Source organism: Thermobia domestica, chromosome 5, assembly GCF_964235325.1.
Source record: "Thermobia domestica chromosome 5, izTheDome1.hap1.1, whole genome shotgun sequence".
In the NCBI taxonomy this organism is placed as follows: domain Eukaryota; kingdom Metazoa; phylum Arthropoda; class Insecta; order Zygentoma; family Lepismatidae; genus Thermobia; species Thermobia domestica.
This window is the reverse complement of record NC_137458.1, coordinates 40,354,726-40,378,113: the sequence shown is the minus strand read 5'-3', so window position 1 is coordinate 40,378,113 and position 23,388 is coordinate 40,354,726. Positions and strand designations below refer to the sequence as shown.

The 23,388-nt window shown below is 34.9% G+C and overlaps 1 protein-coding gene across 2 annotated transcripts in view; it reads left to right on the top strand.

Annotated features, from left to right (window-relative positions):
- The window catches only part of LOC145685887 (activator of 90 kDa heat shock protein ATPase homolog 1), a 50,300-nt gene that overhangs the window by 20,878 nt on the left and 6,034 nt on the right, over positions 1–23,388 (top strand). For both annotated transcript variants that reach the window (XM_081758625.1, XM_081758624.1), the window contains exons 5-8: positions 1,362–1,482; positions 12,415–12,512; positions 13,182–13,310; positions 15,133–15,234. In XM_081758625.1, the coding sequence (XP_081614751.1) occupies positions 1,362–1,482; positions 12,415–12,512; positions 13,182–13,310; positions 15,133–15,234 (450 nt within the window). The remainder of the gene's footprint in view (positions 1–1,361; positions 1,483–12,414; positions 12,513–13,181; positions 13,311–15,132; positions 15,235–23,388) is intronic.

Here is a 23,388-nt window from a genome sequence, read left to right as displayed (position 1 = left end):
AATTGGCTGAACAGATATACCTATGTAGTTTTACAGGAATCGAACCCGGGTGACACATGGTAACCATTATTCCTACAGGATTTGTTATGCAGTTTCCACTCCTTGTGGTTGAGAAACAAATCGTGTTTATATTTCTTTCTAGTCTATTTCCGTGAATAGAATAATTTGCCATGAGCTCTAATAGAAATTCATAACTAACCTTGGATTCTGCATATGATGATAAGGATGGCTGTTCCAACAAACTTTTTCTTTTTCAAGGCTCTTTTTATTTTCCGCCATCGTATAAATAATGTGGGGCAATAAGAATTCAAGGAATTAAAATATTCTCAGAAAGTAGGGCCATGTAATGTTCACTTTTTTGTTTTTTGTTTCCAACAAGAATTGGGTTGCATATGTTTTTTTAAATAGCAGTGCAATTGAAAAATTTGATGGATAAACGAGTTATGTAGTAGTTTTATGAGAAGTCGTTTTTTGTATATAGTAAATCCAAGAGTTAAACTCTTATCTTGTGACACCTTGCTCCTCAGTTAATCTTAAACAGAATATACACAGTGAAAGATACAGGGGTCCGCCGGGTCAGCTACATTTTGCACTGTTGAGAGTGGTAATCTGTGGCCTGAATCACATGGACAGAACCACAACTGATAAAGGGATACAGAGGTTGTGCAAAAATAATATATACCAGTTGTGAGATAGTCCGAATGATCTGTCGCAAGACGTAAGGAATTGCCTTAATATGTGGCTGACCTGAGAAAAGCGGTTTAATAGTTAACGCACAGACACAGTAAGCATGAGATCCGGGTTCAGTCTTGAGTCAGTAGTTTTTTATTTCTTGAAATGAAATGTATTTTGCAATCATTTGAAGCTCTTTGTGTACCTTGCTGTTAATTTGCCGAAAGATTCCAAGACTCGCGAGCGTTTCCTTCAGTCGTACTTACATGAGGTAAGCAAAAATTCTTTCTTCGCGAAATTAGAAAAATTCTCTAGTTACCAATTCCATTACATATTTGTAATTTCAGACATTAAAATTAAATATTGACAAAATCTGGTTGTTGCTTGTTTTTCTCAAATTTACTCATCATAACTCTTAGGACGCAGCGACGGCCATCGAAGTTCCTGCATAGAATTAATTCACTTTCCCATAAACATAAGTTTGTAGTGATCATATAAGGAATACAAGTTTGTTGATCGATGTAAACACACAGAATGCCTATCATTGATCAAACTAGAGCTTTCTATTCCTAACTTAAGAATAAAGGAATGCGTTGGTAAACATTAACATTATAAAAAGTACATTTAAGTGATTAAAACTTTGTCAAGTATTTTGTAAACATTCAATATTTTAATAATTTTAATTCCAGATAAATTTCCATGTCAAAAAGTCCGGTATGGAAGAAGATAGGATGAAGGAATTTCTTAATAAAGAAGGAAAGCCAAAAGTAAGGGAACAGTTAGAAAAATATGTCAACGCCTTGAAAAAAGGTAATGTAAATGTTCTGACTTAAAATTAACCTGTAATGCTAGTTCTTGTACACTGCTGTTCATTAGTCTCACTTTTCTTAATTCTGAATTTTGAATTTTATAGTCAGTTGATAACTCATCAAATCAACAAGGTAGAGTTTAAATTAGTAAAGAATTAATTAAATCATTCATCTTTATTTTATCGTGATAATTTTGATACCTGACATCTTCTAAGACATTCACCTTGAATTTCTTATTGAGTTGTTGATATTGCATTTTTGATGTCTTCCTCTTTCAACTGGAATGCTATTTCTTAAGGCTCCACAAATATAAACTGAGTCTTCAAATACTAGCAGAGTAGACTAAATACACTTTAAATTAATATAAGAAACACTAATGCGTACAGTATGAAGAATTACTGTATTTTCAAATCCACATCACCATCTTACCTCACTATTAAAAATGATGAGTGAAAATAGTAATTGCATTGATTGCGTCTGGAAGGATTTTTCCGCCACGTAAGATGTGGTTTTATTCACTAAGATAGTTAATCACGAGAAGATCGAATCATTTTATAAATACATTTTGAATTTTCAGTGCAAGGAGTTCATAGGTGGAAACAAACAACAAAACCTGAGTATCTTTTTTAGGTTATGCTTCTTTTTTGTAACAGCTTCTTCATACAAATTAAATAATTGATGATAAGACAATTTATTGATTATGTAATTATTAGGAAGCATTAATATTCAAACTCTTTAACTATTAACCTAAAAGCTGGAGTATTGAAAATATTCTTCTGTTGCAATCCTTTGTGCTTGGTATTGGAAGGGCAAGCTGCAAACGTAAGACTTTTTTTTTTTAAATATAAATAACCATTTTAACAAAATGTATTTTTACGCCTATGAACTCTTACGCTAGATGTACAAAATATGTTTATAAAGTACCGTATTTACGCGATTCTAAGACGCACTTTTTTGTCGATTTTTTGTCTCCAAAATCAAGATGCTTCTTAGATTTGAGTTATGCAAATTTAGGCCAGATTAGATGGAGTTTTGCCAAAAATTACTAATCCCGTTAGTCACGATTCTGTAAAGAATGTATTTTGTGTGTACGAACCACCCGCTCTCCCTCTATACTGCCTGTCGAATCGCCAGAAATAGCATAGAGGTCATCGTACGAATTTTTTTCCGAATTCCGCCGCATGGGTGCAGCACCGAGCGAGGCTTGTTTGTATAAATCTCATAGAGGAATATACATCGTGCGGTTCGGTGTTTTCGTAAATTAAAATATATTATTGTTGTGTGCCCTTTTGTAAGGCACGAAAAGGCAATTCAGAATATGTTGGGGTATCATTTCACGAAATACCATCGAACATTGAACTACGGACGAAATGGTTAAGAAAAATATCAGGACAGGGTGATAAGAGGGGAAGTAACTGGATTCCATCCGACAGATCCGTTGTTTGTAGTCAGCATTTTGTAAAAGAAGATTTTAGAGGAAATTGCAAAATTCGGAAGTTGAAACAAGATTCTGTGCCCAGTGCGTTCCCTGAATATCCATCTTACAAGCAACTCGAAGAACCACCTAGGAAGAGATGTTCGAAGTCGGAAACGACGGATGATGATACATTAAAACATGTCGCAGTAAATGGTAAGTAGTTATTTCTATTTTTTATTTTCTTTTTTTTAAACTTGCTTTTTTGAATTGATTTAACTATTGAAAGTTAAGGCTGTATTTTGATCTTGTAATATTTTATGATGAAAGCAGAAAAATGAATGCTTACTATGATGTTTCTGAAAACTTAATTTTTATAACACTATGCCATAATTATTTAACAAATGCAAACAAAGTAAAAGTTATAAAACCAAAATATTCTCTAAGCCATTATTAGATGTTTCAGAAAACATCACATAACAAAATTTCACATGATTAACTTCGTTTTGCATGTTTAAATTTGTAGAGTTAATATTTAGTCCATCAAATACTGTTAGCTGGCATTGTAGAATCATTTTTCGGCGTAAATATAACGTGCAGAATATTTTTCATATATTAACGAAACGGTAAAATCGATGTTGTTGTGTATGTTTATGGTTAGTGTGCTTTATTACACCATTGAACGCTCCAGAGTTCGATTCCTAGTTTGGACAATATTTGCGGTGGGGATCTATCATGACGAAGCACTTGGGTACCTTCCTCTTAATTAGATGTAGAAAGCTAGAAGTAGAGTAATGGTTCTGAGATGACCCCTTCCCACAGTTATGTCCTTTAAGCTAAATGAGACGGGTGATTAATGGAAGTGATATTTTGTGCTCTTTCCCGGAATTCGAACCCCAGACCACGTGCACCAAATGCGAACGAGCTAGCCACCAGACCAGCGGGAAGGACTCTCAAAGTTTGTTTATTGACATCGCACTATCTACTTAAAATTCCGCTAATTGGTAGTCATAAACCGTCGTTACTTGAAGTGCTACGTAGTTTATGTCAGATATAATTTTATTTTTGAGTTTAGCGTCTATTTCAGCAACGGAACTATGAGTTATGGATCTACAGCTTAATATGGGATCCGAACCATATGAGCTCCCACCGGGAATCGAACCCAGATCTCCCACGCCAAAGGCGCGTATGGTAATCGCTTAACCACAAAAGAGCTATAGTTTACTTTAGAGACATTAATATTTTACAAATTATACACTGGCAATGTTTCATAATACGAATAAAGAGTCTTTTAATGATCTTATGGATTGGATTTGTACCAAATAAGCAACTTGTGCAAATAAATTACGCAAATTATTTAAAAGTGTTCATCTAGGATGTACGCAGCAGAGTGAGTCCTGGAGTTACGGACCCCCCATACCAGAAATTTTAGCTTTTCTGTAAATTCAGTTATTTTCAAGGTGATTTTTTGCAAATTTTAATATAATTTATCCTCATTGAATTTGGACCCCTCCCGAAATAAATTCTTGCGTACGAGTTTGTTCACTACTTTTGTTACATCCGTAGAACATCCATGGAAGTTTTTTGTGTGTGAGAGAGGTTGGTGTATTTTGGATCTTGTGTCATGTTTAATTTTTTATGCATATGCACATTGCACTTCTATTCGGATAAACACACAACTGGAGTTGGATCAACATTAAAAAATTAGGTTGAAACAGAAAATTGTATCATAATGATGTAAGTCGACGTTTCAAACTTTCGATTAACACAATTGAATCCTTCTTCTTTGTAAGAGTTTAGACTCTTTTTAGCGTCGAGGCTATATGAAGCGTGGGCCTATGGTTTAAGGAAGTATCCAAACTATCGCAACGCATTCAATGCTTCCCTATCAAGTAACGAACCAGCAACCCTTGGACCAAAGGCACAAGGCTAGCATTAGACAATCGAAAAGGGCACAATTGAGTTTTATGTGTACAGTTATGTGATAACAAACAATTTAAAGTACATGTCTGATAGTTTATTTGCGTAAAAGTTTGATTTTGTTTTATTAGCAATTCGATTATTTTCATTCTGATTTTGAACTTACAAATGCTTAGTATATAGTTTCTTGAGAGATAAGAATGAGTACATTATTCATGAAAGTTATTTTTCCTAGTAATCATTTTGTAGCATCTTTAGAAATCTTACAATAAAATATTATTATTATTATTATTATTATTATTATTATTATTATTATTATTATTATTATTATTATTATTATTATTATTTAGTGAGCTCCAATATGTGATTTTATTTTTCTTTCAAGTTATTCTAAAAGGCCTTTTCTTTCTAAACAACAAAATTTTCGTTTTTAAATACGAGTAACATAAATTTACTTGTAGTAACAACTAAATCAATTTGCTTCTTTTTCAAAGAGTTAGACAACCAATTTATTAAAAAAGCGGCATTTACATAAAGTAGAGCTTACTCGTAAAGGCTAGATGAGATTTTCAAACAGAAAATTCAACACAAATAACAGTGGAATTAGTATCTTATACTGCAAAATCAAGTTGTGATCTTTTCTCAGAAGGAATAGTGTTTTATTATCAATGAAATTCTCACACGTGAAATAGTCAGAATATCGATTCATGTATCTTCTGTGAATTCTAGCCCATTTGAATTAAACTTCCAATAATGATGTCAGTGTGAAGCGTTGAATTTTGTGTTGATTTTTTTCATATATAAACGTAAATACATTTTTATTTGTAACTATTTGTAATTTTTCTTTTATTTTCCAGAAAAGATTCAGTGCCATATTGACAGAAGCGTGAACGACAAAGGACAAGAATTGTGTGACTCTACTAGTAAATCATGTGATATTGGCATACAAGTTAATATCTTAACTAAAACAAATATAGACCACCAAAAAGGAATAAATGAAAAGCTCAGGGTAAAGATATATTGGCTTGAGCAGAAAATAGAAGAATTAGACAAAGAACTACATGAAACTAAGGAAAAGATTAATAATTGTCCCGAAATAAAATCCCTTACTACAATAAAGAATTCAGCCAGAGGAGGTAATCAAATGGCAGTGTGCATCATCGATCAAATAAGAAACTTTGAGAAGCAGCGTCCAGAGTGGTCAGAATTAACTCTCCGTTATTGTATATGCTGCCGAATAGTGACTCCTAAAGGCTGAACATGCAAGAAAATCGAAGCTAATCCAAGCTCCTTCACGGACTACACTGGATAAATTATTCGGAGGAATTAAGTGTGATTCCGGTGTTTCACCTCTAATTAAAGAAAGGCTGAAGGCAGAAGCTGAATATTTAAGTTCTTTGGGAAAGGTTTCCTCCTTTATTTGTGATGAAGTGGCAATAAAGGAAAAAATGACGTACAACAAAGAAGATAAATTCTTCGGAGTCGTGGAGGCAAGTGGTGTTTACGAAGAAGAAATACTAATAAACCCTGTTCTAGCAAATAAGCTTCTGTGTTTTGTGATTCATGGGTTATCCAAAAAAATACACAATTCCAGTTGCTTACTTTTTGGTAAGAGGTCTACAAGGAAGTGAACTATTAACATTGGTTGATCATGTTATCCAAGCTGTTGAAGAGTGTGACTTTTATGTTTTGCGCATTGTAACTGATAACCATAAAACAAACGTATCCATGTTTAAGCAGATTGCTGGTGGTGATCTAAAACCATGCATTGAACACCCCTGCGATCCTCAACGGCAGTTTTTTTTTTTTAATCATTTGACTATTGTCATCTAATAAAAAATGTAAGAAGTCAGTTTTTATACCATGAGATGGCAGATAGAGAAGGAACTATCAGCTCCAAGTTTATAAAAGAAGTTTATAAATTACAGAAAAACTTGATGGTTAAACCAATTCGGTATTTAACCAGAAAACACATTGAACCAAGTTCTTTCGAAAAAATTAGTACGCAGTACAATTATTTTCACTCTCCGTAACTGCAGCTTTACAGTATGTAAGTGAAAATAACCTGCGCATGTCTTCTGAAGTAGATTTTGAACAGATTGGTTCAACGGTGCGCTTTATGCAGAATATGTACAAGTTTTTTTCCGTGCATGATATCAGTGACAAAACACAATATGTTCGACAGAACAATCGGGAAAAAATGATGTTTTATTCTGTGACCGATGAACGATTTCTTTGGCTGATAAATGATTTTTGCAATTATGTGAGGGAAATTCAAGTCGAATTTAAAGAGTGTGGCGCCAAAGGACTTACAAAAGAAACACTTAATGCCCTTCTTCTCACTGCAGAATCTACAGCCTCGTTGTCGTTTATCGTGTGTGTCGTTTATCTACTTGAAAATGGATACTTTTATGTATTGACGCGAAAATTTTCTGGCGATCCAGTTGAGGCAATGTTCAGCTCAGTTATAATGGGAGGAGGAGGCAACGATATGACGGATACTCGAGCTGCACAAAATGCTATTAGAATTTTAAAATCTGGTCTTTTGATATCATCGTCTAATGCCAATGTTGCTCATGATGATTTAGATATGTGTACTAAAACAGCACGATCGAGGAACCAAGTTATTTCTCAAGAATATTCTATCAGGCTTCCTCCGGAGATAGAAATTCTCCTTCAGGATATTCGTGAGCCAAATGGACCACTTCATATTAATCTGGAATCAGCATTTCAGGCATTAGTGTATGGCTATTTAGTGCGCGTCGTAGAAGAAAAAACAATGTGTAGTTCGTGTGTAAGTAACATATCAATTCCACCAACAGGGACACCATTAATGGGCCTCATCCATTATTGGATAAAGGCGGACTTCGATACCCTAACCCGTGTTTCGTTCGCCTTATTAAATCACTACAGAACTTTGTGAAGGGTGTAATACCACATTTCAAGAAATCAGGAGATTTACTGCGTAATATGAGTCATTATATCCTTCCAGTTCTGCGCCAGTGCACTTTGTTGAAGCGTCCCAGCGAAGAAAAGCACCAGTTGCTTCTATCTGAAATAATAGTGAACAAATTTGTGAAACCACTGCTAACAAACATAGGCAGAAAACACAGATAGTGCGTTTCGATTTTCCTGCAAATTCAAACCCCTTTCAAGAAAGACTCTTAAGCTGTGAAACGTAAGTGTTGCAAATTTCCAACATATTTCGTATATTATTATTATTATTATTATTATTATTATTATTATTATTATTATTATTATTATTATTATTATTATTGAAACAGAAGTGGGTGGAGTGCGTCATTCTCACGGAAAATACACATGGAATATATACATATTACAAAGTTTCTTCGGTAGGTCTAGAAAACATGAATGATATTTAAAAATGTATCTTGGGGAGATGGATAACAATCTTGAATACACATTATAGTATGTGAATTAAATGATATTCAATAGCATCCTTGTTTGTTTGCGACGACTAGTAGCCATTCTTTGAATATATAATAGTAATAATAATGTAATGGTAGTGGTGGTGATGGTCAGTTAACACAAGCAATGTGTAGTGATTTGTTTTTCTTATCAATGAGTAAATCGTAGTTTAATTCTTTCCCGTAGTTTCGAGATATTTTGGACTTATTTCTTTGAGAAAATGACGAATAATATTTATGTATTTTTATATAAATATTACTTATTTTTTACATGTGAAAGAAATGTAATACAAATCACGAATAGCACTTACTGACTGATGTAGCTGACGATAATTTTGATATACAAGTAGGTCTATTGCGCTCTTTTGTGTGTTGTCTTTCTATTACTTTGTGATAATTGATTAGTGGAATTTGTTCATTTATTTATTGGAAGTAAAATACTATAATACTAGAGATAAAATCAATACAAAATGTAAGTACAATTTCTTCAAAGAATTGTATAAAAAAAAAAAAAAAACGATTATACATTAAACTTGAGAAAAAGTCTCGGCTGACCCTGCCACCTAGCGGTTTTTTTTTTTTTTTTTTTTTTTTTCGTACGCTACGAAACGTTCTTTCGACAGGCAGTTTAGAGCGAGAGCAGAGCGGGTGACTCCAGCGGGCGGTGGGACGAACAGAATTAAGAATTAAAATCGTGCGAAATAAAAACCTTTAAAATTAATCCGCAAACCAGTAGCAAATGAAAGAGATGAATCATTCTTGTCGATTTTCGACAGCGGAGATTATTCCTTCCGCTCCCACATACTGTGGCTGGTGTCTTTGTCCGTTTAAAGAGCAAAAGCAAGTGAGTCACACATCTTGAAGCAGAACAATTGACAATAAAATAAGGCGTTCAAAAATGCTGCAAATCAGGAAGTTGGAGGCACAATCCGGTTGGAAGTAAGGGGTTGGCGCGGGTGAGTGAGTCGTTGTTTGGGAATGACAGCCTGCTTGCCCGAAGATTTGCAGGTGCAGTTTTAAAGTTGACACCTTCCGGGATTGGATCCGGCAGATGCACATGAATATACCGTAAATTCCAGCATTAAGTTCAATGTTTCTTTATTTTTCCCATTATATTATTTGTTTTCCCATGTTTATTAATCTTCGCTTTTTCTTACCTTTTTCATTCTTTAAAATCAATGCAGTGCAAGTTTTTCTCATTTCTTCAAAGGCGCGTCTTATATTCGAGGTTGTTTCTTCAATTTTTCCTTCAAAAATTTGGGGTGCGTCTTGCATTTGAGGGCGTCTTAGATTCGCGTAAATACGGTAATTCGATCTTCGTGTGAGTAACTCTCCTGGTGAACAAGGCCACAGCTTAAGCGGTCAAAACCGTCCAGTAAACATTTTATGAACGCAATCAACTATATTATAGTGTTTTCGCTCATCATTTTTAACAATGTCATTAAAAATGCGTCAGTTTCAGTCTTTAAACAATCATTCAACGTGACATTGTTATAAAATATTGAAGTAATTGAACAGTTTCTTATGATAATTTCAAGTGTCCTAGTGCTTTTAGTAGAGTGAATTTCATCAATTTAGCTATTGTCTTTACCGTGATAAAACTAAGGGTAAAAAGATGGCTATGAAACCCGTATGTTCAAGTTCCTTCTGAATAACTGCATAATCCCCTAGAAGCATGAGAAATATTTTTTCTGCTGTCCATATTGCATTTTTTCTTTCTCTCTCGCTTAATTTTCAGCTTGTTGAAAACAATAACTGTATTGCCGATAATTCGCTATATCAAAATATCATGGATATTTGTAAGTGAACTCACCTTGCATTTAGTGCTACTGTCTCCGTAATATTCAATATTTCGACCCGTACTGGGGCCATGGCGCTAACATTCCTGCTGCAAACTGGAAGAAATTACTTTGATATTTGTTTTGGTTCTGTAATGAAGGAAACACTGAGTATCCAAAAGGCACTAAAGATGTTTCAACACTTGAAGATTTGACCTTTGTTCATTCACTTTTAAGGTATGAAAGTAATATTAACGGGAAGATTTGTTTTGTTATCAGATACTTTCACTTCTCACTAATATCTTTCACTGTATGCACTTTGTCCCTTTTGTTTTGTCTGCTCATATACTGTATGTACAGAATTTATGGATATTAAAATATTTCCGGTACATAAATGTCACTGTACAAACTGCAATTCTTTGGGTATGTTAAAATTCAAACCTTCAAGTGTTAAAATATTTAGAGCTTTTTGAATACTCAGTGTGTTTTCTCCATTATAGGACGAAAAGCAACAAATGTCTCGGTAATTTAATGCAGTTTGCGGTAAGAGTGTTCGCGTGCATGACCCCAGCACGGGCCGATATATTAAATATTATGAAGTCCTAATAGGAGTACAGTGGCACCGGATGCAAGATGATTTTTTTCTATGTTTAAATATGCATTCTAGAAAATCTACAAGTTATTATCAAGGACACTTGTTTGAGAAGGCTAATTATGTTACAGATGCCGTCAAGGAGATGTATATACACTTTAACCAAAGAAAGATCTATATTGTGTGTTAGTTGCAAAACTTAATTCTGCATCACAAGCTTAATAGCGTAATACATATTACAATAAAGCACAATACGTGTTTTCTGCACCTGTACAATTACTGAAGGTCGTTAAACCCAAAATCAACTCAACAATTACTGAAGGTGTAATCGATTCAAAGTGATATGGTTACCGACCAGACAACCTATGACAGCGGCGAGCGGTTGCTTTAGCAGTGTCGGTTGACGTTTTCGTGCAGGTTGATGCACATGTTGCTGTAATTTCTTCACGAAGGTCCTCCAGCGTAGTCAGTTTCCTGCAATATACCACATCCTTCAAGGTCTCCTCAGCATAAAAATCGGCTTTTTCAAACGTGAAATATCACTGGATTCATTCCTCAAGTGTCAAGCGTGTACTGGCTATTTTATTTCATTATCATTTATCATACGTTACATATTGCAAATCAAGTAAGTACCAGCATCTGTTGAGGAAACAGCACACTATACTGTATATTGCAATGATAATTCAAATCAGTTTCGAAAAGAAATATATGCAGGTATCATTTATTTCATTATTATTATTATTATTATTATTATTACTTGAGACTGTATATTGAATTTTATACTTTGTATAGCTGAATAACCTTTAATTTGTTATAATTCTTAAAACCCAAGAAGGCAGAAAATGATGTAGATCAATCCTTTTGTATGTGAAGATGAATTTTCCATTTCTATTCCGAATCTTACTCATATACCTATGTAAGTGGTATAATGTTAAAGGGTTAAGAAAAAGAGTGGTATATATCTATCCATCTATATAAGTTCAAAAGAATAAAGAAAAATAAAATGATAGGCAGGCAGAAAAGGATCATACTTGCCGTGAAATTTCTTGCTCCCAATCTGATTTCATAATGCAGTTGAGTGATATGTAGTATTCTGTAAATGAGGGTAGGATTATGAAGCGAGTCAGAAATGAAGTAAAAATTAGATGTTTTTGTTTTGTTTTTTATTAAAAGTCAAGGAAGCAAATCTGAATCATAGGACATTTTCTACATCGTGTAGTTCCATTTAATCGTAGAAATTGTCTTCTCAGTTAGGTTTTGACCATACTTTCCATCAATCGTTTGTTTCTACTTTGACTTCGAGTTGATACCGGTTGTAGTTTTCGTTGTATAAAAGTTTTTTTAACCTGCTTTTACCCCATTACCTCACAAGTATGATTATTTTCTGCCTTTGTCGTACCTTTTTCCCTCTCGCTTCATGTTACCTTCATCGGCATTAAGAGTCTGGATATTGAGCTTCAGAATTCAGCGACAGTTGGGACCCGATACTTTCAGTTGAATTTTGTTTAAACTGAGGTTTATTGTGTGCTTAGAAATTGAAATTGGCTCATTTTTAATCAAATTAATAGAAATGATGAGTGAAACTCTAATTCCATTAATTGCATTTGTAAGATTTTTCTGGACTGTTTCGGCCACTTAAACTTTGGTCTTGTTCACTAGTAAAAATTTAACAGACGCAGTCAACAGAATTAGGATTTCTACTCGTCAGTTTAATAACTCGACAGGCTTTATTAATTATTCGATATTGTGTTCCTGTATGTGTGTCAATATCGGAATTAAAGTATTTTTGTTTATTTTCCAGAGTTTTCACAAGGAATGATTCTTCCAAAGAAAGGTGAAGCTGTGACGGATACCAAGAAACCAGTGTGTTCAGCTCCTAAAGAAAATCCATTGAAACAGGTGGGTTTTCTTTATTCTTTGTCTTGAATATCTATTATAATAAAACCTCTGTGGACAAGAAAAGGAAGAGCAAAATTTTCATACTACTTCACAACTGTACTGTTTTTCTGTTAAATAAACTTCTATAATTAATTCTTGTCAGTGCAGACAACCCAGTGGGAAGGGAAATCTGTCCATCATACGTCATTAAACTTGACTACTACACAAAAATATTTTTCGTTCTACGTATTACCTAAACAAAATTAAACAACTTTTGCGTGTTGTCGATAAAGCACTCATCTATGTGATAACCAAAGAGCATTCAGTGCTATTCAGACAAGTATTTTTGTACAGCGGGCATATTTTAGTAACATGATTGTACTTGAGTACTAACCTTGTATCTCTCCCCAAAAAAGAGTCGTTATAGTAAATTATTACCACTCTATCCGGTTGATGCCACTGGGCATACTAACTCAAGAGAGGTCTTCCCACAGCACCCAAGCGGCGCAATCTCGTATTACAAGTACACGATGCGCAAGTGTACGATTCTGGTTATTTTGGGTCCCCGGAATTGGTCCAAAACGTAAGTAGTTGAATATAAAATATACTGTATATGTGGCTACAGAATGTATCTCAATTTAACGAAAATCTATATAGTTTGTTCTTATTTGATTTATACTTTCTCTACAGGTTCATGTAAACAGCCCAAGTAGCGATGGAGACACAAAAGGTGTGAAAATCAGTACAACGAAATTAGAATTAAAGCAAGATTTCCAATGTACAGCAGAAGAAGTTTATAATGCATTAACCGTGCCCGAGGTAAGTTAAAAAAAATAATTTTCATACGCATGTTATTCTAAGCTTCCACTGTGCCATTTATCATACGAGGGGAGGCTGGAAAGTTCATGAAATCACCAAGAAGAAATTTACCTGGAAGAACCATTTTAATACCTATTCAACGTATTCCCCCCGAAGCTCAATACACTTTTCACAACGATGTTGCAACATTTCTAACCCTTGCAAATGGAAGCTCTTGTCCTGCTGTGCAAACCAGTCCTCCACCTCCGCAATAAGTGCCTAATCGGATGGAAGATGTTTGCCTTTGAGATGTGGGAAGAGGTGATAGTCGGAGGGGGCCAGATCAGGTGAGTAGAGTGGGTGAGGTACACAGATGAAGCCCAGATCCACGAGCAATTGCATGGTTTGATGAGCTTTGTGGGAGGGTGCATTGTCCTGGAGAAACTGAACACCACTGCTCACTTTTCCCCGACGTTTTTTCTTCAGAGCCTTCTTCAGCTCAAATAGTTGTAATAAGCCCCAGCATTGATGGTTTCACTCTTTTTAAGATATTTGATAAGGATGATACCGTCCTTATCCCAAAACACCGATTCCAGCACCTTCCCAGCTGATCTTTGGCTTCGGAACTTCTTCAGTTGAGGAGATCCACTGTGGAGCCACTCTATGGATTGCTGTTTAGTCTCTGGATCATAGCAGTGCAGCAGTGTTTCATCTTCTGTCACCAAACTGCGCAAAAACTCACAGGGTTTTGAACCCGTGTTCTCTTCTGGTCAGCATTCAAACATTTTGGGATCCTTTTAGCACTGACCTTCCGCATGTTCATATATTCTGCTATTATGACGCCCACGCGATATCCCCACACATGCAACAGTTTTTGATTTATATGCGCCTATCCTCCATGATCATGTCGTGCACTTTGTCGATGTTTTCCGTGGTCACTGCACTTGAAGGCCTGCCTGAGCGAGGTTCATCTTCAGTCTCACGATGACCAGTCTTAAAACGCCTCACCCACTTCACTTACGTTGTATATCCAGGAACGTGTTCCCCAAAGTATCTTGCAAAGTTTTATGAATTTCCATAGAGGATTTGTCTTGCAGCACAAAAAACTTGATGACGCTGCGAAGCTCATTCTTCTCGAATTTCCTTAGATCCTCCGCCATATCTTCTTACAAAACCTGTAACAAAGGAAATAACAGTGATAAAATGATCATATACGGGATGAGAGGTTCACAATATATGACCTTTCTAATGACTGCAATGATATGTTCCAATTTTTATTTCTTCTTGGTGATTTCATGAATGTTTTAGCCCTCCCCCCTCGTAGAGTTGCCTTTCTGTGAGAGTGTATTGTTTGGTAAGTCTTACCATTTGAGCAGTCTGTAGTGAAATCTTAACAATATCTAATTTCGGAAAACCAAGGTATACTTAGGAAGCGCTAATATTCGATGTTTTCTTTCTATTTCAGTCCAATTACATGAAAAAAAAAAAAAGTATTAGTAATCCTATTATTTTACAGTAACAAGTAAACCTCAACGATTGTGGTTATTGTTGTAACTGAAATGGGCAACTTCTCGTATGCGAATTTGAAATAACTTATGATTTGTTTGCGCGTAAAATACTCAAGTTATCATACATTCGGACATGGCTAGTTTCGTATGGAAAAATAAGTTAATATAAGTTGTAGCTTGTTAAAATTAAGATTGTCGATTGAAGTAACTTAATTGGAAGTGTCACTGTAATGTATTTGTTAGTTCCTACAGTTAGTAAATTGGTTAATTAAAAGATAAGATTGTTGCAACTCCCTTCAATCTTGGTATTTATTCACTGATAATTTTCATTGCAGATGGTCCAGGCATTCACAAACGGTCCTGTCAAGCTAGAACCCAAAAAAGGAGGAAAATTCGAATTCTTTGGAGGCAATGTACATGGAGAATTCGTAGAATTGGTAAGTTCTAAATATTTATTAATAGTTTACTCTTAAGAGGAAAATTCAGTACTCACCTGAGGAAACTCTTTTTTCCTTTTAAGAGCATTACTAAGCGGGATAAGAGGAAAGCCGAGGAAAGAGAGCGCTGCATTACAACATTGCATCCACTAGACACTTCTCCGGTTTTGCTTTGTGCTTTAATTTTCCTTTTCTTTTCTCCCTACGTCTTCCTCTCATTATCTGATGAAGTGTTTTAATGAAAATGCTCAGAAAGTAATTTATCATACATTTCAGCCACTATTTTAGCCGACAGATCTGACAGAATTAACTATTATGTGATTCTTCTAACTGTTAAGACATGCCATTTTGAAAATTGGTATTTAGGGGCCGTTTGACACAAAATACAAATATGTATTTATTGCACGAATGCAATATAGCAGACCAGAAGAGGGAAGGATGCATTGAGGAACAACTCTGAGATAGGGAAATTTAGAATTTTGTATAACATTTCTGAATTATGTCCCAGTAGCATTATACAGTTATCTAAACGACCTTCCGAACTGCCATTAAAATAATATCCGTAATGAAGAATCCCGTGCCTAAGGTATGAATACCTGTTCCCCCTTGCAAAAAGTGAACTGCTGTTTCAGAAAAATAATTTTCTCTCATATTACATGGTCTCAGTATACAAGGGAACCTTCAATTAACCTATTCAAATAAATTTGTAGGTTTCTAGTGCATTTAGCTTGGATTTTTTTTTCTTTACTTAATATCTGAATTTTCCGTGCTTTGTGCAACCTTACGTTCTTACTTTTATATATTTATTTTTTTTCTTTCTTTAATCCTACCTCGAAGATCCAATTGGATTTTCTTATAAATATTTTACAAGTAGATTCATTCCGCAAAACTACCTTACTTGTAATTTTATTTATTATTATTATTATTATTATTATTATTATTATTATTATTATTATTATTATTATTATTATTATTATTAATAATAATAATAATAATAATAATGCGTGTGTCGCCCAAACTAGCAGTCTGTCAGGATGACTGCATTTGCTTTCACTTAGCCGCGAGTATGAGGTAGTAAAATGTAAACAGGAAATATGCACATTCCTTTTAAAAGAAAATTTGGAAAATCCAGTAGGGAAGTGGTATTTTTTTTTCATTGCTTGGCTAGTTTGAGACCTGAAGTAAATGACTTGTGTTGCCGCATTTTGGAGGTAATTTGATGACCATCTATAATCGACAAAGAATTGAATTATAGTGTGGCTAATGAATTCGTGTAAGTGGCATGGAGTAATTGACTCTGGTTTTGCTTTGAGTCTGGTTAAGGTGCAATATGTGTGTGGGTGAAGGCATGTGCATAAAAGATGAGGGGAAATTCAATCCTTGTAGTAGTCGACACTCAGACCTTGGTGTATATATATATATTTATCAATAATACCTAATTAAGAGTTGATGCACTGGTCTATATAGCATCTACAGTAGGTATGTTTACATCTGAGAATAAATTGACAGTAGCTCAAGGATCTAGTTTCTATAAATTTATATACATTGTTAATGTGCTACTACTATTTACCTGTTTGGAGTCTTTCTATGAGATTGGTTAAGATCCACCAACCTTTCCATACATCCACTGTCCCATGAGATGCATAGAATAGTATGGAATTGAACACTGATAGGAAATTACACTGAAGAATAACTAGAAGAAAAAAGAAAATGAAACAAAATATCAAAAGTAGACAGAATGTTGAGGATGGACAAAGAGACAAGTAGACGCACACATCGTGGATAGAACAAAGAACTCTCGCGATTATGATTAAATTAGGCTTAAAAGTTGGTCTATCCCCTTCACCTTGATATATATATATATATATATATATATATATATATATATATATATATATATATATATATATATATAATATATAGTGTCATGCACTTTAGACCGATTGCTATGAATACACAAATTTTATTATATTTTCCTTCATATTATAAAGGACACGTGCATATAAAATATTAAAGCATAAAACACACATAAAATATTGAATTTCACAAACCTGCTAAGCAAAATAATATATTTTCATTAAAAAATTATGTATTTGCGACAATTTCGCCAACTAACTCTTTGGCTTCATCAAAGACTGAGATACAGAAGTAATGTACAATTCCAGGGTTGATATGTTTAAAACAAGTGTTTAAAACATGTTTAAAACGAGAGCTGTTGTTTTTAAACGTTTTAAACAAATTGTTTTAAACATTTTTTTTTTTTTTTTCGATAGTGGTTGGACATGTTTAAAACAACTAAAATATCAGATTGAAGAAGCTAATTTAATTTTCTAACAAACAACCCATCCCCCGCAGGATTTGTGCATGGAGTAAATTACAAGCAGAGTTATATTCTTATTATAACAGCAATTACTGAACGAAATTCTGCATATCAATGTGCATATAACTAAACCAACAGAAATTCAAATGAAGTATTTCAACATTTCTTAATTTCCAAGAATAACGGAGGTTAAACACACTATACACTATTCTAAGATCCAAATTCACAAGTTGAAAACGGGTAATTTTTTATCACTATCATTTCCATAATACTGAACAGTTCTCACATCATAAGCTAGAAGAAATGCTCTGACAAATACAATACAACTCATAAGAAAGAGAACTGATTAGCCTACAAGGAACAAATTACATTTTATCTAAACAGTTTTCAAGATACATCTCTATCTACAACATGGGTAGCTAATAATGATTAGTGTCTACGGCATAACAACACAATTAACTCTAGACACCCGCCAGGAATTTTAACAAAATGGTAGACGTTCGGGGCTCTGGTGACCCTCCTAATTATCACAGTCATGAGTTATACACCATTGGAAAGCTTATAGACCACAAATTCCAACGAGGTAACATTCGTGAAATTCCCGCCGTATTCGTAGAAAAAGAACAGACCTAAAAAATAATTAAAAATACGAAAATATTGACTTTGCGGGGCCCTGGCAACCCTTGCAGTCCCCTACGCTGACAAAATGATGCTAATGTATAGGCCACATACTTGTGACAATAATATAAGAAATGGTAGCCATTGCGTAATGAATTCGTTTTATGTAGGAAATATTTTTAAAAAATATGCGCAGAAAAACATTCATTGAATTAAACATTCTTCCCCCCCCCCCTTCTCCTACTATAGTACCACGTCCATATGCAAATCATTTTTGTTGCACACATCATGTATACGAACAAGAATTATGCTTCTAGACCACTTCAGTAAACTATATCTTGTGTTATATAGGACCGTCCCGAAAATAAATGTAAATTAACCAAATTTGACCCCCTCTTCCTCTATAAACAACAAGTACACATACAGGTTACTATCATGTAGGGGACTACTTCATTGCTTCACATACCAATTTTTATAGATGACCACAAAGGGGAGAGGAATACCCGCCAAAACCTGATGGAAAAAAAAGATGAAAAATTAAAAAAAAATTCATCCTCGCTCTCTCGACAATGGGCCGCGGGGCTTAGTGGTAGAGCGTTCACCTCTGGTGCTAGAGGTCCCGGGTTCGATCCCAGCACCTGCCAAGTGAACTTTGTGGTGGACAAACACCGTGTGCGTGGGTTTTCTCGGTTTCTCCCATTTCCTCCCACTTTCTTCATTTCACCATTTCATTCATTACTCATCATTGCCGTCTCCTTTAGCCTAACCGGCATAACCGTGGGACGTAAAACTGAAAGATTTCATTTTATTTTTTCTCTCTCTCGGCCGTACATACGTACCCCCTATATACGTAAAATGCAACTGACGGAAAGCTTCAACCCTCAAAAATACTTTGGTACCAAATCATCTTTCTAGCTTAATTAAGGACTGATCTATTGATGTTTGTTGTAAAAATAAATGTAATTTACGTCAAAAAACTAACTCCAAAAATTGGCTAACTTTACCCCCTCGCTGCTATTTCATATAAGCAAGAAGTACAAATACACGATATTACCATGTAGTGGCCTATTTCATTGCTTCACGTAACAATTTTATGAATCTATCCCCCAAGAGGGGGAACGGCCCCCAAAAAACTGTTGAAAAAAAACACGATATTTACCCTTCTCCCACATACATAAAATGCACAACAGCAAAGCTGCATCTTTCAGAAATAAATTGCTACCAAAACCATCTTCCAGCCTTAATTTGAGGTTTAAAGCCCTGACACAACAGTTGCGTCAATGGACGTTTAAAGATTAAGAATACAGACGACCAGTAGAACGTAACACAAAGAAACTAAACTACATATTCTGTGAACGGAGATCGGGAAATTCCCGATTTCTTTCTCCGAAATTGAACATTTGGGCGGATCGAGATTAGGGAAGTTCCCGAAATTTGATCTAGCGGTTGAATATAGATGGCAAGCAATACCTAAGAGCGTAAAAATGTAATATATACGCCTATTTAGATTATTGTTTTAAACAAAATAATCATTTTAAACATGTTTTTTTTTTTTGTTTAAAACAAAGTACTTTGTTTTAAACGTTAAATACGTTTTAAACAAAAAAAAAACATGTTTTATACATAAAAAATGTTCTTTTTGTTTTTTTTTTTAAAAACGTGTTTTTTCAACCCTGTACAATTCTATATACAAACAACTACTGAGACATCTTGCTTCTGATTGGCTGCTAGCCGCAGCCAATCTCTTTCAAGTATACTGATTGTGAAAATTCCTATATAGAAATTTGCAATTCATCACTTTCAAATAACTTCACAACGAGATGTTAAAAAAGTAACCATAGATTCTAGTAAGTTTCAACCAAACTAAGTCTTCTAGTTGTATTATACTTGTCACATTCATTACACGCTTTTGAGGCCAATATACGAAACTACCACTTGATCTTACGTTGGTCACTGAGTGTAGAGAGGAGTGAAATATTAGAAGTCTGATCGTATGTATGTGTGACAGTGCTTTCAGTGTATGTACGTAACTACCTTATAAGCACATCTTTTGTTTTGATTTTCATATACTTATTCTGAAATCTCTAAGCTCTAAACAAACAACTTAGTTTTGTGCTTGATTGTTTTTTTCCGTAGCAGATACTGTAGGTTTCTACTGGATTATGCTCTGGTGCGTAGAGTCCTTGCTTCGATTCCCGGCCAAGTAAGTTTGTGGTCGACAACATCGTGTCAGTGGGTTTTCTCGGGGTATTCCCGTTTCCTTCCACATTCTCATTCCACCACTTCTTTCATCTCATTCACTTGCCTTAATCGTAGTCTCCCTTAGCCTAAAAGACATAATCGTGGGATGTTAAACTCAAATATTTCATTTCTTATCTCCTGGTTTGTGCGTATAATAAAATCAGGTATGACATCAGAATGCGTAACTCAGAGAACGTAATAAGATGCAATCTACAACACTACATAGTAGCTCTTGTAGTGTGCCACTGATGAAGCAGGTACCTAGTGTAGTGAAGTACAGCGCAAGCGTAATTTAGTGAAATCTGTCAAGGTAAACCATAGACAGATTTGAAACAAAACAGATATAGTGGGAAGTAACAGAGACCGTTGATATATCTTGCGTTGTCTTTTCTTAACTATGGACCCGTTTTTAACAGACCAACTATGGAGGTCATGACGAAGGCTGAATACTTTCAATAGCAAAAAACAACTGGTGCTTAGTGTTAACTCATTATAGCAGACAACAAGACGCAGTATATCAACCAGAACAATCCGCTGTCACCTGTGCGAAGGTAGATTCTGTGCATGAAGGCCGTTGCTGTTCCCGTTGAGAGCACGACATCGTTGAGTCTATGAGCCATAGGCTGCGAAACATCGCGATTGAGAGCATGTCGAGTGGAGTTCGCTTCTGTGGTTGGATGAGTTGTACTTCAGTCAGATAATTGTTACATACTGATATAGAAAAAAAAAATGAAATTCTTAAATTATCTGGTTTAACGTATATACAGTACTCCACAAACACTGGACAACAAATTTGAACTTCTTTCATGCTTCGGAAATGAAAAGTACATTTTTAAATGCAAATGAGGATGCCTAATACAAAAATGACACTAAAAATGCTGAATTGGTTAGAGTTAAATTGTAATCTACAGAAATATATGTTATGTAGTGTTAAACTTAAGTTCTTGCATTTTCTATGTTGATTTTCACTTAAGTAGATACTGCTTCAGTATTGTTCATCCGAGTATCGTGGTTCATATGTCATTCGCTTCAAAATAAATCAAGTTTGCAAATATGCATGTGTACATAATGTACAAGAGAAGGGAAATTTGAGTTTTTGTTCTTTTTAATGTAACGCCCCTGGTTGCTGGTACCAAAATATATCTTGAAAACAACTGTGGTTTATACGTAATAAGTTTCATTCTAATATCTACAATATTATGAGGGAAAAATATTTCTCAATCCTGCTTGACAATACCAAAATTCATATAGGGAAAAGTGAGATATAAAATAAAAATATATACAGTAGCGTTCGTACGTAAAGAGCAGAAAATACATCTTGTTATAATGTTAGACCCTCTAGATATGAGACAAAAATCACTTGAAGCAAGTATAGGTTTTATGGTATATGATGTGTGCCTAGCATAGAGTTTGTCCCAAAGAATTTAAAAGGGTTAATAAATGGAAGTGATAAAACATAACTTACATAGATATTACAAACGGCGCCTCTTTGTCCGTCGCTTGTATTGTGGTTCTGGAACATCTCGAGCAATTGTTCAACAATAATCAGCAATCATAGATTTGCTCCAGTGGCCCTTATATCATTTCTACATCGTAGATATAACTTGGTGGAAATGTTCCCCATGTTCATTGTTGACTGCTCCGTAATTTGCTGGGAAGAAATCTATGTGGAAGTGCAACATGTGCATTTTTAGTGACATATTACACCTGATTGTTTGGTAGGAAGATATTAGGTATTCCACTAGTTCCTTATAGTTCTGAGATTGCTTTAAAAAAATCATTACACGTTTCGAAAAGAATCCCGTGCAATCTTCTTACGTTCTAACACTGCATCAATTTCAGGATCATTGAGAAGTTGTCGAATTTGAGGGCCATTTAATATTTCCTCCCTGATTTTAGTTTCACTAATTTGTGGACATTTACGCAGCATATATTTGAAGGCATCACCTGTTTTGAAGGCATCACCCATTCATACTTTTAACGAAGTTCTTGATTAAACCTAACTTAATATGTACAAGAGAAAGTAAAAATTTATTGGAATATATCAAAGGAATATATTGAACGTTTTTGGCTCCTGGATCCAAAGATTTACGTAGTGTCCAGTCTTTTTTCACATGGTGGGAAGTCTTTATCACGCGTATCCCATTCGCATAAAAAGCAGCAATATTTCGTATAGCCGAGCTGCAGGCCAAGAAGTATGGCTAGAACCATAAATATTCCAGTTATATTCGTTATAATTAATGGCTTTCAGTAGTTTTTCCATGTTAGTATAAGTTTCCTTCAGTGTACTGTATAACCAATTCGGATTGATGGCAACACATTTCCATTGTTCACTAACACAGCCTTCAAAATTTTTTGATGCGTCTATGAACAGGCACCGTTCATCGGGATTATGTTTTATGTTAAGTTTATACTCATAATACTGGTTACATTTTTACAACCCACTATGTCACTTTCCACTGAAAAATATTCTTCCAAGGGCTTCTAACGTATTCGATACATGAACACTTGAAGATCTTCAGAAAGAGCTCCCCACTGCTCGACTCTAGATGCCAGTAGTTCTACGCCACCTTTTGATAACCCAGGTCCCTTACAAGGTCATTTAATTCATGTTGAGTGATCATATGGCGAATAGATAATGGTATGTTGGTTGTGAAGTCAGGATCGGTTTATGACGAGTAATCTACAACAGGATTTGACATTTGGGTCGACTTTGTCCGCCTCTTACTCTCTGTCGAATGAAAAACTGGAGTAGGGTACGGGAGGTTGTGGAACCTTTAGTTCTTCAGAATGTGGCACAGGACGAATAGCTGAAGGGATATTGGGATAAGTAATTGTCCTCTTTTTCTTTCCAGATTGACCTTTAATTGGATGAACCATTCAAAAATAGCAGTTTAAAGTATGATCTGTCTGCTTTCTCCATATCATTGGAACTGCAAACTACATGCATTGCCATATTCCGTGTCGGCAGTCCC